Source organism: Apostichopus japonicus, chromosome 2, assembly GCF_037975245.1.
Source record: "Apostichopus japonicus isolate 1M-3 chromosome 2, ASM3797524v1, whole genome shotgun sequence".
Classification (NCBI taxonomy): Eukaryota; Metazoa; Echinodermata; class Holothuroidea; order Aspidochirotida; family Stichopodidae; genus Apostichopus; species Apostichopus japonicus.
Window position 1 is genome coordinate 31,716,320 of NC_092562.1, and position 15,823 is coordinate 31,732,142.

The following is a 15,823-nucleotide window of genomic DNA, read 5'->3' on the forward strand; positions in this document are numbered from 1 at the left end:
AAGTTCGATCTGTGAAATTTGTATACAAAGTTCATGGGCTCAGTTGTAAACTGCTGCTATAGTTGGCAACTTTTGAAGTAATTTATGTTCAAGAGTTCCCCCACCTTTTGCTTCAAATATCGAAAATGTGTTTTATCTCCCGAAGTTTATGACATCCCTTCAAAAATTTTTGGCGAACCTTGAATGGGTTGCGACCTCCAGTTTAAACATATCCGGGGCTAAAACGATAATTTAGTTTCAAAGAATACCAGTGTATAGGGTTTGCCTACCCTCGATCGGCAGACGCCAATGTACAATGTGTACAGATCAGTTTAGGCACAAATATGTTGACTACCTACTACGTACCGGCCATATTAAATATGTTCACCCCAGCAGACGATTTAATACTTGGTCATACTGTAATCTCTTCGCCACTAGCGCCAGTCCACTGGTTGCCAAGGTAACAAGTATAACTAGACTAAACAACTATACACCAAGACCATTGACCTAGCACTTGTATTATATTTTCGTGACATTGCTGTTTTCCCCGTCGTTTAGTTGAAACACTTATCTTTCAGTAAGTTTAATGTAGTATATTACTCTGGTTTACACAGGCAAGTTATGAATTCGTATATGCAAAAGTTGTTTGCTTAAATATTTATTTTCCTAGGGATCGGGGCTTTGTTCTTTTTATTTTGCGCCCACCCCCACCCCCCCCCCCTCCCCATACCCCAACACACACTTCTGTCTGGCGTCGCCCCTGTTCACAATTTTCTGAAGGTTACTGTCACCTAGATAGTACAAATAAATTCGGGTGATTTAAGCTGTGTAACAGGATGACAAACTGAGGAAGGCCTTCTAATGGCCCTTATATTGTTTTATCTGTATCTCTTGCGCACTTTGCTATCATGTTATTCCGAAGTGTGAGAATATCACGCTCATGAATATGCAGCGAGTACCAAGTGATCTTTTATAAAAGTTAGCAAACTCAAGTTATTAAACTCACCTGTTTGTCAAGGGACGCCATCCCGACAATAAGGCTGGAGATTATCAGAGGTATAATAATCATACTCAACATGTTAAGAAACAGAGTTCCCGGGAAGAGGATGTAGGTTATTTCGCTGTCTGTAAATTTCCGAGTAGAGATCAGTCTAACACCAAAACCAACAGTTATTCCCAGCAGTAAGGAGGACATGAGTAATACCAACAGAAGATTTGTAAGTAAAAACGAGATAAGCTTCGTATAAAATGGTATAGCCTCTGAAGCCACCACAGCCGCGGCGCCATCTTCCTCCTGGTGGTCCACGTGATCCATGCTTATTTTCTCCGACTGATCCTTACCGTTGGTTTCCAAGGGTCCATCCGCCATCTTGTAGTTCGGTTTAAATATGTACTGGTCCAAATATGGTCTGACTTCAAAAGATCTCTTTTAAGCAGGCTATATTAATATCCGTAATATCACAGTACCGTGTAACAACACTTTAAGCTTGCGAATGACAAAGTCGCCAAATTGGTGCGCCGATAACCAACCCTAAGTCCTCTCTGACACTACTAATGTACCCTCGCTCTCTCACAATCTACATTAGTATGGTGAGAGCTTATAGTGAACGTCTCACACAACACAACACCTGCTGCAGCTACGGATTTCACTCCTGCCAATAAAACCAGATCAACTTACAACGCGCGAATCGGAGAAATTTGTTTAAAGAAAGTCACTAGCAAGTCACTTTGGGTTAAAAAATAGAGGGCGATCTATAACTAACGTATGCCTGACACAAGTAAGCCATGATGGTAAGGCAATTCATTCAACGTAGAGTAGGCTACCCGTATTCTAGGTGTGCTGATTGATGACAATAATGGACCAGAATATATAAAGATATCTTGGCGTAAAACTTAGGAAAAGGATAATCGAAAGATAACGAAAGGAAAACATTAAGAAAATTTCACTGTGACAGTGTGCGTAAAAACGCTTGGTATCACCCAAGGTAAAGAGGTATGCAGCTGACATTTATTATCCTTAGCTGGTTAATTGATAGTTTGAGTGTGCTATTCAGTGAGTGATCTTTCTATGACGACGTGATAACATGTTATTAATTAGATGGAACTGAAATAATAGTTACGGCTTAATAAAGGTGGTTCAAACAGGGTTTTCATATGTATGTTCAGGTTTCTGCTCGCGATATTATCGAATGGAGATTTCGTTTATTATTATTTATTTTATTCACTGTAGCGTTGCACAATGCAATTGAACCGAACAAAAATCTATCCATAGATGTAGAGTCATGCCCTTTTGGCATAGCTGGCCTGCCTTAGAATTTGGACACCGGAACTGGTCAAACCCTTCCGTTCATATTAGGAGACCCTTCAGGGCGTGGGGTAGCCTTGAAATCCATTGTTCTAAGACACTATGTTACTTCACTAGTTAACTCAACACATCGAAGATTCCTATTTACCTTTAACCACGTTTTTGTCTGCTTTTGGAGCACATTTGAAGTTGTTTCTTTAATAGCTCTATGAGAGCTCGCTAGTCGGTGTCAGAGAACACGCTAGCAGGTATAATACATGGACTAGTACTAAAACCAACGTGTCAATTATTCTTGTCGTCATCGGCAGAGACCCCGAGCTCCCATCACCCCACCCCCAGTGATGTCACCAACGAACATCCTCCCCCCGGCTTTATATGGCCATTGAAGGTGCATGACTCTATACACCATACAATATATATATATATATATATATATATATATGTATATATATATATAATATATATATATATATATATATTTATATATATATATATATATATATATATATATAGGCCTCTATATATATATATATATATATATATATATATATAGCCATGTCGGACCGTTGTTGTGAACAAGTTACCATCAGAAGTCGAAGCCATACCTCTATCAGCAGTTTCAAATCAGGTTTTTCGCCGATAAACATCGATTTGCGACGAAACTCCACGTTGCCACTATGTATGTCGTTTGTGTTTGTATCTAGAGCCCAACAACGTTATCCATGATACTAACTGTGATAAATGATCACTTTATGACTTAATTGTTTGTTCGTTCCATCATATCTGTGTACTAAAGCTTCAACAAAGTAAAAAAAAATAAACTCATAAAACAAAAGATCGATCTGATCTTTATGTACTCCAGCTGAGATACAAATGTCTATAGTATCATGATGGCAGCCATGGCCTTCCACAGAGAACTGAGAGAGGGCCAGTGGGGAGAAGAGAAAGTAGAAGGGTGGGGGGGGGTGGCTTGGCCATGACGAGTAAGGTTGGGAGGATGCACATGTATTTGAAGTCGAAGTAAGGAAATAGTGTCTATAACAACAACAACAACAACAAAGGTGATACAACCGTCCAGTTCCTTGTTTAGTTCAGCTATACGTCACGGACCAGTTTATTTATTTGTGACAAAAAATAATCTATTATTCAATCAGTTCACTCCATAACTTATAAGACAAATGCAACGGTTTTATTGACGATTGGTATTCCATTTCCTTTTATTAGCTTAACTCAGCAAAGAATTCAGACTTAACTTTGAGACTCAGAGATAAGGTAAGTCAATACGAAGTTTGACCCTGGTGAAAAGTTGTGTAAACTATTATAGGTGTAGACTTCACACGCTCTCTTAATCTATTCATCCTCGATATATACTCAACACTGTGTACAAGAGACGATCTCGGGACCGAAATGAACTTTATTTCTCACCATTACTAACTTTTAAAAAAGAGCTTGAATTCTTGGGATAAAGATTATTATTACAATGACATGTAATGATGTTTTCTGAAAATTGATTTTCTTTACAGTATAAAAACATTTGTATAAGTTTGTTGAGAGTTCCAACCTGGAAGAGGAACTATAAAAGACACGGAGATGAAACTCTGTCTACTACCAGTTATTGTCTTACCTTTCCTCGGAATTATTCTGGAGACTGCAGCTGGCCAAGAAGGTAAAGAGTAATATCTTTGGTTTTCTTTTAAATGTTATCTAACATCATATGTCTGTCTTTCCGGTGAAAAACAATGAATGTACCACCATTAGTCACGGATACAGGTTGCTTAAAAAGAGATTGTTACAAAATACTTACCATTTTTCTCGGATCCAGTTGGTAGTTCCCTATCCCCGCCCCACACCCGACCTTCGCCTTTCCCATGGCATTACAACGCGACAGGTCGTCCACATATTTGTAGCCATCTGCAGGATATGTTCAGAATTCTCGATAGTTGTCCTTTGGCATGTAGGCTATCAAACTATATGTTAGCTAACTTTTGGCAGTTGCGTTAGTTTACCATAATATGCCAACTGATATATGCAGGGGCGGATCCAGGGGGGGGCCCGGGGGGCCCGGGCCCCCCCTTTTTGAAAATCCTGATTTTTTTTTTTTTTTTTTTTTTACCGCGTTCGAGGAAAAGTGCCCCCTGCGTGATCAGTGGCGTAGCTACGGGGGGCCTGAAATTGCAGACATGAGATCCATATTTTCAGGCTAGGTACATGCTGCTTAGAATACTCGGGAAGTGCCGTTTCCGGCCATCTGGGGGGTTTGTAAAGCCAAAAATTTTCTTGTACGCTCCGCGCCAACCGATGATGGCGCTCCGCTTAGATAGTCTTACGTTCAGGCGCGGCTGGACCGGTCAGACCCCCCCCCCTGTCACAAATCCTGCATCCGCCCCTGATATGTCATTGAATATTCCACAAAATAACTTTTTATGTCCACGAAACTGTCGAAACATGATTTTCACTACTGGTAGAGATATAAAATATTGGGAATTCTGAATTTCCTGCAAACATGCGGCTGTGCCTGTTCAATACCCACTACTGTATCGCCTTAAAAAATGATGAGTGGAAATAGTTTCTCCAGGACCGTATCGTATCGTGGGTATCGAGTGCGTCTGATATACGAACGTACGTAGTACGTACGTACGTCTATGATGATATGCACTGTACTGTACTGATAAAAACATAGGTGAATTTCACTCCATGGGAGTGATCACTGAGCACATTCCGGTATAAGAGTGAATTTCCACTCCATTGGAGTAAATCTTAACTCCTAATAGAGTTATATTCACTCATATTAGGAGTGAGGGTTAACTCCAATAGAGTTAAATTTTACTCTTAATTTGAAGTGCGCCGAGTGATCACTCCAATGGAATGAAATCCACTCATTTGTTTTTAGAGTGTTGCTAGATATATGAAGAAGAAATTTACATACCAATACATGTTATCGGTCATCGATTGGCACAAAAAGCCAGATTCTGATGACAGCTGCCTCAAGAAACCCAATAAATGGCCTAATAAGCACCGAGCCATCAATGTGGACCATTACCGAAACATCGATGCGTGTTAGTCTTCCACCCCCTTCCTCTAATGCTATTTAAGTCCACATGTGGGCATATCCTGCAAATCTACCGGTAGCCCACAGGGGTTTGAGTTGGGAGAAAGGCCTTGACAGCTTGAAACGACAAATGATGCCAACTTCCCTCAAGTTAAAAGTCTGGCTGAGTTGGCAAGGCCAGTCAGCATGAAAGAGAAAAAACTTTTTTTGCATTTCTGTCACCAAAGTTGCACATCTTTTTGGTTGCTATTTTGCCTCACAGGTGCCATCTCCTGCGATCTGGGGGGTGCTGAAATCTCAAATTTTCTCTGTACGCTCCGCGCCAACCAAGGTGGCGCTCCGCTTAGATAGCAAACTCCGCCCCCCCCCACAAGAAAGAACAGCCCCCATGGCCCCCACTCAAAAAATCCTAGCTACGCCACTGTGCGTGTAATTTTTTGTAAATTAAATTTGCAAAAAGAGTACACCATCATTCTGATAAAGTGAAGGTGAGAGGGGCACTCTGACTGCATCAATAGTCTCCATCTGGAAGGGGGCATCCAAGATGAAATGGCCTGGAGTAGCCTGGTAAAAAGTAGTTTGCATCACCACCTACTCCCCAAAGACGTAAATCCCAGCTCATTGCTCGAAATTGCAAATATATGCCCGGCAAACCATGAATACATGAATAATTGGAAATAAATTTTACTCCAAACTTTCACGAAAAGTAGCACCAGATTGCACCGAGGACCTCCATATTTTGTGAAATTTTCCCAAAGGGGAGGGGGGCACCCACTCCCCTTAGACCCGTCCCCCAGGACGACGATTAGGCATTTCCCATCTGGGCCCCCCCTTCGGCGAAATCCTGGATCCGCCACTGATATGTAGACAAGTTAGGTACAAGAAAACAAAACTCACGAAAGGCTGAAGCAGGAAACTGACTTGCTATTTCGTTAGAAATGAAAGCTGACCTGTTGTGGCGATGGGTTAGGGGAAAGGTGGGCGGGGAGGGGGAGGGGAGGAAGGGACACGGTGAGTATTCCCAAATCCGATACTGGTTCAGAGCTGCTTGGCAGTCTTCTGGATACCACTCCCTTCGCTCTTTCTGAACTGTATGAATTGGGTTCATAAAAAATGTATAGTACCAAAATAATCAAATCTAAAGACAAAAGAAAGAAAGAAAAATAAAAAAGAAGAAGAAAGAAAGAAATAAACATCGTTTAATACAGATGGCGTTCCATAGCACAGGACCCCGGTAAACTCGATTCTCGCATCCACTGTCGTCTGCAGGGTTAATAGTGTGATGTAATTTCTATGTGTACAAACTATAACGTAACGTTAGTTACCAGTAAGCCCATCGATAGTCTATCGAGTGGGACTTCCTCTACTTCTCACTATCTCAGCCTCTCAGTCTCAGGTCCACTTTTGCGTAAATATATGAGGGAAGGGAATTGTCAATTACGGTTTAACGGTGCACGACAGCCTGGGCTAAGACTCACATTCAGTAACAAACCTGATTAAGTTAGTAAGGCTAGCCTGCAAAATGTAATTATGGCATATAGCCTAGGCCTAGCCGATTCTTGATTGTAACCAAGTCAAGCCTAGGCCTAGGGCCTTTCCTTACTTGGTCCAACTATGCCTTTAGTTAGTCCAGTGTAGGACATGATTACTATTCCATTAAGCATCAACACAGGCGTCAAGTATGTTGGCCTCTTATATATACTGGGCTATAGGCAGACTAGGCCTAGGCCTAGCAATACTAAGTAGCACTGGCAGTAATGATAGTCATGCTGATTTTGTGAGTGGTTTACTTTTATCCTTCAGCTATGTGATTTCATTGATTGTTTGACTAAATTCCACCTTAAATAGAGAAATTATACTTGTTTAGGTTGGGAGTTAAACAACTCCAAGCAATGACAAAATTTCCCTAAATTCATGCATGCTTTCAGTGTGTTGAATATTATTCAACATTACGGTAAATGTCAGAGTTGGCAAAAACGTCTCAAAACACAAAATTGATGTTTGGTTGTTTCACTGTGGCAATTCCAGCCGTTTCCATTAAGGCTTTATAAGTTTAAGTTGCGATTGAAAAAGTGGTAATAATTTGACTAACGAACACTGCAACTACAGTGTCAATCAGTGGAGCTATATATGTATAACACAGTAAGTGAATTTAGGGGACTTGCTAAGTTCGTGTATAGGACCATATATTATGTAATCAACCAAGGTTGCCTTTCATTGAATAATTCCTGGTGGCCACTGGCATGACATCATGACAAATCACACTCTAGGAGATGCAAGATCATATTAGCTGAGCTAGTTATAGTCATGATCTACTGAGTTTAACACTATCATAAATTTACTTACAAATGTAGTACAATGGCTGGCTGCTTGAACAGTGGAAATGCACGCATTTGTATGTGTGTTTACGTTTGGCCTACATTTATGCGGAAGCCTGCAGTGTTTCAAAATGTGTGTCAGGTGGGTTCTGTAAAATTAAACCCTCTCTGTTTAGTTTGGTTCAAACCTTTTTACTAGAACTACATGTACCTTTGCTCCCACACTTGCACTTCTATAGGATGTCCAGATGGCTATGAAGTTGGATTTGACAACCGGTGCTACTCCTTTCATCAAAGCCCAGTTTCATTTGCTGCAGCAAGAAGTTCCTGTTTGGCCGCAAATGACAGTGACCTGGTGATTATTGACTCCCCAGGGGAGTTGGAATTTCTCCTGAATAAGACACAGGAGTTAAATTTTACCGACAATGATAGCCTCTGGATTGGTAAGTGTAAATGTTGTGGTGTCTTATCTTAATTCACTTGCAGCAACAAATATCAGAGAATGAGATTTGACATCCAGAAGAAACAAAAAAGGGAGAGTCATAAATTTCTGTCCAGATCCTTACATTTTATAATGGATGCATTTTTGGCTGTATTTCACTGTCATCATCACATAGTTCCACTAACTGTATGGCAAGTTTTACAAGCTTTTTATGCAGTATACTGACTAATGTGTGCATTGTTAATTTCACTTTGCAACGAATTGAGTTGCTTTTGCAATTTCAAAGTGTGGTGATTTTGTTTAACTCATGGTTCCCATCAAGTGTGATGGCTTTGATTAACTCATGGTTTCCATCAAAGTGATGGTTTTGTTTAGCTCATGCATGGTTCTCATCAAAGTGTGTTGGTTATGGCTATGATGAAGATTGTGGTGCTTTGGAGAGCTAGGGGCTCCTGTTTGAGTGATCCAAATGGAGGTCTTGCCATCATCAATAACCAGGATGAACTTGATTACCTGGTGGAAAGAATCATTGAAGGACCCAGATGGATAGGTCAGCATAATGAAAGAACTCTTTAGAGATAAGTTAATGTCCTTAAGAGTTGATGACGGTTGATTTTTACTAGTATCATAGTTGCTACATCTCCATTCAAGTAAAATGTTGGTATGCTAGAGAAGTTATGTTTGGGTGATTTGATAACAGATTTGATTATTAACATTTTACAGGCTATTTTGATAGAGCCACAGAAGGGCACTGGACGTGGGCAGACTGTCAGGATGCAGAATCATGGCAGGAAGCTCTGTGGGGTCCAGATCAGCCAACAGGCTATGATGAAGATTGTGGTGCTTTGGAGAGCAGTGGACTCCTGTCAGACTATGTTTGTGACCAGGGTTTCCGTTACGTATGTGAGATCTCTCCCAAAGGTAAGATTACTGAGTTCATGCTCTTGATTCCTCAATATGATCGGAGCATTGCTAAAACTTGGTATCTGTAAAGACATGATTTAATGAGTCACTTGAATGTCTACAAACCAGACAACTTGCTTCATTCTTTGATAGGGTTCTCCAGAGATGATGCCAATGCTGAGGAAGTCACAGCCAAAACCAGAACACAATATTCTGTCACAGTGAACTGGAAAGTGTCGGAGGTCAACTGTGATGTCTTTGGTTACACCATCCGTCTTAGGAACATTGAAACTGAGATTGTGAAAGCATTCTATGCACATGGAGGTGCTACCAACAGCCTGGTAGCAGATGGCCTGGAAAACAACTCCACCTACCAGGTCACTGTTGCTGGGTTACAAATTGACAGACAGTTACCTGAAGTTGGCTTTGTGAATGTGTCAACAGGTCAGTAAAGTGTTATTTTTAGCTGTAGAAATAAGCACTGAAATTGGTACGATCTTTGGAAGCTAAAGCAGTATTTGATTAAAAAAATCTGGGATGGATTTAAACACTTGATACATCTGGTCTTTGACCTTTCTTCTTTTCAGGTTGTCCTGATGGATACGAGACCTCTCCTATTGGAGGCTGTTATTTCTTCTTCAGCGAAGGAAGAACGTACGATGTGGCTCGAAGAAGCTGTCTGTCGGATCCTGAAGGAGATCTTGCCATCATTGACACAGAGGCAGAGCTCAATTATCTTGTGGGTAGAACAGCTGAATTGATGAATAGTCAGAGTTGGTGGATTGGTGAGTAAATGTTCTATTTGAGTATTAATGTTTATGTAATTCATTAAGACATTAATGTAAGTGTTGATGATGCAAATACATGTCAAATTCAAAACTGTTGCTGACCATGGTTCTATAATTATCTCTTGAAACAGGTTTCTTTGATATTTCTGTGGAAGGCAGTTGGATGTGGGCTGACTGTACCCCAGAGAGTGAATGGCAAAATAGCTTGTGGGCTGATGGAGAACCAGGAAATGGAGTGGAAGACTGTGGAGCTCTCTCACCCAACACCAGCCAGCTCTATGATAATGTCTGTGATGTGTTCCTCCCGTACGTCTGTGAGCTAACCACAAAGGGTAAGTTTCATTCTGCTTAATTTCTTTGCTATGGCAGCCTGGGAACTTGAAAGAGGCAAAGCGTCATAGAATACTAAGGCTCTTTGAATTTTGTCTTTTCTTCAGTGCTCCAATTGGAGTTTAAGATCTTGCATCTTTTTGTGAATGTTTCCATTGGCCTTATACATCAGTAAGAAAGATCTGGCTGGTTTCATTAATTGTATAAAGAACTTTATAATGCTGACGCTCTGGATTACAGTTAGATGAAAGAAAGTATTTAAGATCAGTACTATCTTTCTCTTTGCAGGTTTCTCCAGAGATGATGCTAATGTACATAATGTAGCTGCTCTTCCGATATCCTACACTGAGACCAACGTCACTTGGGAGAATTCTGAGTTTAATTGTGATGTATTTGGATACAACATCTATTACACCTCCAGGAACACTGGGATTAGATCTATAGCCACTGTTTATGGCGGAGATGCTACAGAAGTGACTCTCCAGGAGCTGGAAGAAGGGGTCATCTACGACATCAGCGTTGCTGCTCTGCAGACTGAGCGAGAATTGCCTGAAGTCGGTCCTGTAGCAGGTATGAGGGAAACATTTGTCCCTTTCATTGCTCTTTTGAAATATTTAACATTAGGTTGTTAAATTTGTTAGTTTGATGGTAACTATATTGACACCTTCCTCTGTTTTTGTTTCAATCTGACAGTTTGTCCTTACCTGTATGAAGCAAGCCCATCTGGAAGTTGCTACTATTTCTCCAACGGCAGAACCTCCTACCAAGGAGCTAGGGGATCCTGTTTGAGTGATCCAAATGGAGATCTTGCCATCATCAATAACCAGGATGAACTTGATTACCTGGTGGAAAGGGTAGTTGGAGGACCCAGATGGATAGGTCAGCATAATGAAAGAAACTCTTTAGAGATAATTAGTTGATGAGGAAAGATTTCTAGTATTTTTGTTAGTATTATAGTTGCTTCATATCCATTCAAGTAAAATATAGTAAGCTAGGGAAGCAGGTTTGGGTGGTTTGATAACAGATTGGATTATTGACATTTTACAGGCTATTTTGATAGAGCCACAGAAGGGCACTGGACGTGGGCAGACTGTCAGGATGCAGAATCATGGCAGGAAGCTCTGTGGGGTCCAGATCAGCCAACAGGCTATGATGAAGATTGTGGTGCTTTGGAGAGCAGTGGACTCCTGTCAGACTATGTTTGTGACCAGGGTTTCCGTTACGTATGTGAGATCTCTCCCAAAGGTAAGATTACTGAGTTCATGCTCTTGATTCCTCAATATGATCGGAGCATTGCTAAAACTTGGTATCTGTAAAGACATGATTTAATGAGTCACTTGAATGTCTACAAACCAGACAACTTGCTTCATTCTTTGATAGGGTTCTCCAGAGATGATGCCAATGCTGAGGAAGTCACAGCCAAAACCAGAACACAATATTCTGTCACAGTGAACTGGAAAGTGTCGGAGGTCAACTGTGATGTCTTTGGTTACACCATCCGTCTTAGGAACATTGAAACTGAGATTGTGAAAGCATTCTATGCACATGGAGGTGCTACCAACAGCCTGGTAGCAGATAGCCTGGAAAGAGACTCCACCTACCAAGTCACTGTTGCTGGGTTACAAATTGACAGACAGTTACCTGAAGTTGGCTTTGTGAATGTGTCAACAGGTCAGTAAAGTGTTATATATTATGTAGCTGTAGAAAGAAGCACTGATGTTGGTACGATCTTTGAAAGCTAAAGCAGTATTTGATTTAAAAAATCTGGAGTGGATTTAATCACTTGATACATCTGGTCTTTGACCTTTCTTCTTTTCAGGTTGTCCTGATGGATACGAGACCTCTCCTACTGGAGGCTGTTATTTCTTCTTCAGCGAAGGAAGAACGTACGATGTGGCTCGAAGAAGCTGTCTGTCAGATCCTGAAGGAGATCTTGCCATCATTGACACACAGGAAGAGCTCGATTATCTTGTGGGTAGAACAGCTGAATTGATGAATAGTCAGAATTGGTGGATTGGTGAGTAAATGTTCTAGTTGAGTATTAATGTCTGTGAAATTCATTAAGACATTAATGTAAGTGTTGATGATGCAAATGCATGTTGCATTTAAAACTGTTACTGACCATGGTTCTATAATTATCTCTTGAAACAGGTTTCTTTGATATTTCTGTGGAAGGCAGTTGGATGTGGGCTGACTGTACCCCAGAGAGTGAATGGCAAAATAGCTTGTGGGCTGATGGAGAACCAGGAAATGGAGTGGAAGACTGTGGAGCTCTCTCACCCAACACCAGCCAGCTCTATGATAATGTCTGTGATGTGTTCCTCCCGTACGTCTGTGAGCTAACCACAAAGGGTAAGTTTCATTCTGCTTAATTTCATTGCTTTGGCAGCCTGGAAACTTGAAAGAGGCAGAATGTCATGGAATACTAAGGCTCTTTGAACCTTGTTTTCTTCTTTAGTGCTCCAATTGAGATTAAGATCTTAGATCTTATATATCAGTAAGAAAGATCTGGCTGGGTTCATTAATTGTATAAAGAACTTTATAATGCTGACACTCTGGATTACAGTTAGATGTAAGAAAGTATTAAGATCAGTACTATCTTTTTCTTTGCAGGTTTCTCCAGAGACGATGCTAATGTACATAATGTGGCTGCTCTTCCGATATCCTACACTGAGACCAACGTCACTTGGGAGAATTCTGAGTTTAATTGTGATGTATTTGGATACAACATCTATTACACCTCCAGGAACACTGGGATTAGATCTATGGCCACTGTTTATGGCGGAGATGCTACAGAAGTGACTCTCCAGGAGCTGGAAGAAGGGGTCATCTACGACATCAGCGTTGCTGCTCTGCAGACTGAGCGAGAATTGCCTGAAGTCGGTCCTGTAGCAGGTATGAGGGAAACATTTGTCCCTTTAATTGCTCTTTTGAAATATTTAACATTAGGTTGTTTAAATTTGTTAGTTTGATGGTAACTATATTGACACCTTCCTCTGTTTTTGTTTCAATCTGACAGTTTGTCCTTACCTGTATGAAGCAAGCCCTTCTGGAAGTTGCTACTATTTCTCCAACGGCAGAACGTCCTACCAAGGAGCTAGGGGTTCCTGTTTGAGTGATCCAAATGGAGATCTTGCCATCATCAATAACCAGGAAGAACTTGATTACCTGGTGGAAAGGGTAGTTGGAGGACCCAGATGGATAGGTCAGCATAATAAAAGAAACTCTTTAGAGATAATTCGAGGTCCTTTAGAGTTGATGAGGGTTGATTTTTAGTATTTTTGTTAGTATTATAGTTGCTTCATATCCATTCAAGTAAAATATAGTAAGCTAGGGAAGCAGGTTTGGGTGGTTTCATAACAGATTGGATCTTTGACATTTTACAGGCTATTTTGATAGAGCCACAGAAGGGCACTGGACGTGGGCAGACTGTCAGGATGCAGAATCATGGCAGGAAGCTCTGTGGGGTCCAGATCAGCCAACAGGCTATGATGAAGATTGTGGTGCTTTGGAGAGCAGTGGACTCCTGTCAGACTATGTTTGTGACCAGGGTTTCCGTTACGTATGTGAGATCTCTCCCAAAGGTAAGATTACTGAGTTCATGCTCTTGATTCCTCAATATGATCAGAGCATTGCTAAAACTTGGTATCTGTAAAGACATGATTTAATGAGTCACTTGAATGTCTACAAACCAGACAACTTGCTTCATTCTTTGATAGGGTTCTCCAGAGATGATGCCAATGCTGAGGAAGTCACAGCCAAAACCAGAACACAATATTCTGTCACAGTGAACTGGAAAGTGTCGGAGGTCAACTGTGATGTCTTTGGTTACACCATCCGTCTTAGGAACATTGAAACTGAGATTGTGAAAGCATTCTATGCACATGGAGGTGCTACCAACAGCCTGGTAGCAGATAGCCTGGAAAGAGACTCCACCTACCAAGTCACTGTTGCTGGGTTACAAATTGACAGACAGTTACCTGAAGTTGGCTTTGTGAATGTGTCAACAGGTCAGTAAAGTGTTATATATTATGTAGCTGTAGAAAGAAGCACTGATGTTGGTACGATCTTTGAAAGCTAAAGCAGTATTTGATTTAAAAAATCTGGAGTGGATTTAATCACTTGATACATCTGGTCTTTGACCTTTCTTCTTTTCAGGTTGTCCTGATGGATACGAGACCTCTCCTACTGGAGGCTGTTATTTCTTCTTCAGCGAAGGAAGAACGTACGATGTGGCTCGAAGAAGCTGTCTGTCAGATCCTGAAGGAGATCTTGCCATCATTGACACACAGGAAGAGCTCGATTATCTTGTGGGTAGAACAGCTGAATTGATGAATAGTCAGAATTGGTGGATTGGTGAGTAAATGTTCTAGTTGAGTATTAATGTCTGTGAAATTCATTAAGACATTAATGTAAGTGTTGATGATGCAAATGCATGTTGCATTTAAAACTGTTACTGACCATGGTTCTATAATTATCTCTTGAAACAGGTTTCTTTGATATTTCTGTGGAAGGCAGTTGGATGTGGGCTGACTGTACCCCAGAGAGTGAATGGCAAAATAGCTTGTGGGCTGATGGAGAACCAGGAAATGGAGTGGAAGACTGTGGAGCTCTCTCACCCAACACCAGCCAGCTCTATGATAATGTCTGTGATGTGTTCCTCCCGTACGTCTGTGAGCTAACCACAAAGGGTAAGTTTCATTCTGCTTAATTTCATTGCTTTGGCAGCCTGGAAACTTGAAAGAGGCAGAATGTCATGGAATACTAAGGCTCTTTGAACCTTGTTTTCTTCTTTAGTGCTCCAATTGAGATTAAGATCTTAGATCTTATATATCAGTAAGAAAGATCTGGCTGGGTTCATTAATTGTATAAAGAACTTTATAATGCTGACACTCTGGATTACAGTTAGATGTAAGAAAGTATTAAGATCAGTACTATCTTTTTCTTTGCAGGTTTCTCCAGAGACGATGCTAATGTACATAATGTGGCTGCTCTTCCGATATCCTACACTGAGACCAACGTCACTTGGGAGAATTCTGAGTTTAATTGTGATGTATTTGGATACAACATCTATTACACCTCCAGGAACACTGGGATTAGATCTATGGCCACTGTTTATGGCGGAGATGCTACAGAAGTGACTCTCCAGGAGCTGGAAGAAGGGGTCATCTACGACATCAGCGTTGCTGCTCTGCAGACTGAGCGAGAATTGCCTGAAGTCGGTCCTGTAGCAGGTATGAGGGAAACATTTGTCCCTTTAATTGCTCTTTTGAAATATTTAACATTAGGTTGTTTAAATTTGTTAGTTTGATGGTAACTATATTGACACCTTCCTCTGTTTTTGTTTCAATCTGACAGTTTGTCCTTACCTGTATGAAGCAAGCCCTTCTGGAAGTTGCTACTATTTCTCCAACGGCAGAACGTCCTACCAAGGAGCTAGGGGTTCCTGTTTGAGTGATCCAAATGGAGATCTTGCCATCATCAATAACCAGGAAGAACTTGATTACCTGGTGGAAAGGGTAGTTGGAGGACCCAGATGGATAGGTCAGCATAATAAAAGAAACTCTTTAGAGATAATTCGAGGTCCTTTAGAGTTGATGAGGGTTGATTTTTAGTATTTTTGTTAGTATTATAGTTGCTTCATATCCATTCAAGTAAAATATAGTAAGCTAGGGAAGCAGGTTTGGGTGGTTTCATAACAGATTGGAT

General features: G+C 40.9%; 2 protein-coding genes across 5 annotated transcripts in view; one reads left to right on the forward strand and one right to left on the reverse strand.

Moving 5' to 3' along the window:
* Positions 1-1,671, reverse strand: part of LOC139956890 (excitatory amino acid transporter 1-like) — a 65,836-nt gene extending 64,165 nt beyond the window's left edge. Inside the window, exon 1 of the mRNA XM_071955238.1 lies at positions 986-1,671. Coding sequence (XP_071811339.1) covers positions 986-1,348 — 363 coding nt within the window. The 5' untranslated portion in view covers positions 1,349-1,671. The remainder of the gene's footprint in view (positions 1-985) is intronic.
* Positions 1,672-3,651: 1,980 nt separating this feature from the next.
* Positions 3,652-15,823, forward strand: part of LOC139956844 (uncharacterized) — a 64,148-nt gene continuing 51,976 nt past the window's right edge. For 2 of the 4 annotated variants that reach the window (XM_071955233.1, XM_071955234.1), the window contains exons 1-20: positions 6,612-6,741; positions 7,891-8,094; positions 8,817-9,014; positions 9,150-9,440; positions 9,584-9,781; positions 9,916-10,116; positions 10,403-10,684; positions 10,808-10,993; positions 11,162-11,359; positions 11,495-11,785; positions 11,934-12,131; positions 12,266-12,466; positions 12,728-13,009; positions 13,134-13,319; positions 13,501-13,698; positions 13,834-14,124; positions 14,273-14,470; positions 14,605-14,805; positions 15,067-15,348; positions 15,473-15,658. In XM_071955233.1, the coding sequence (XP_071811334.1) occupies positions 6,627-6,741; positions 7,891-8,094; positions 8,817-9,014; positions 9,150-9,440; positions 9,584-9,781; positions 9,916-10,116; positions 10,403-10,684; positions 10,808-10,993; positions 11,162-11,359; positions 11,495-11,785; positions 11,934-12,131; positions 12,266-12,466; positions 12,728-13,009; positions 13,134-13,319; positions 13,501-13,698; positions 13,834-14,124; positions 14,273-14,470; positions 14,605-14,805; positions 15,067-15,348; positions 15,473-15,658 (4,387 nt within the window). In that variant the 5' untranslated portion in view covers positions 6,612-6,626. Of the gene's footprint in view, positions 3,951-6,611; positions 6,742-7,890; positions 8,095-8,486; positions 8,644-8,816; positions 9,015-9,149; positions 9,441-9,583; positions 9,782-9,915; positions 10,117-10,402; positions 10,685-10,807; positions 10,994-11,161; positions 11,360-11,494; positions 11,786-11,933; positions 12,132-12,265; positions 12,467-12,727; positions 13,010-13,133; positions 13,320-13,500; positions 13,699-13,833; positions 14,125-14,272; positions 14,471-14,604; positions 14,806-15,066; positions 15,349-15,472; positions 15,659-15,823 lie in introns of those variants that run through there. The other 2 variants (XM_071955235.1, XM_071955237.1) reach the window with 2 other exon arrangements.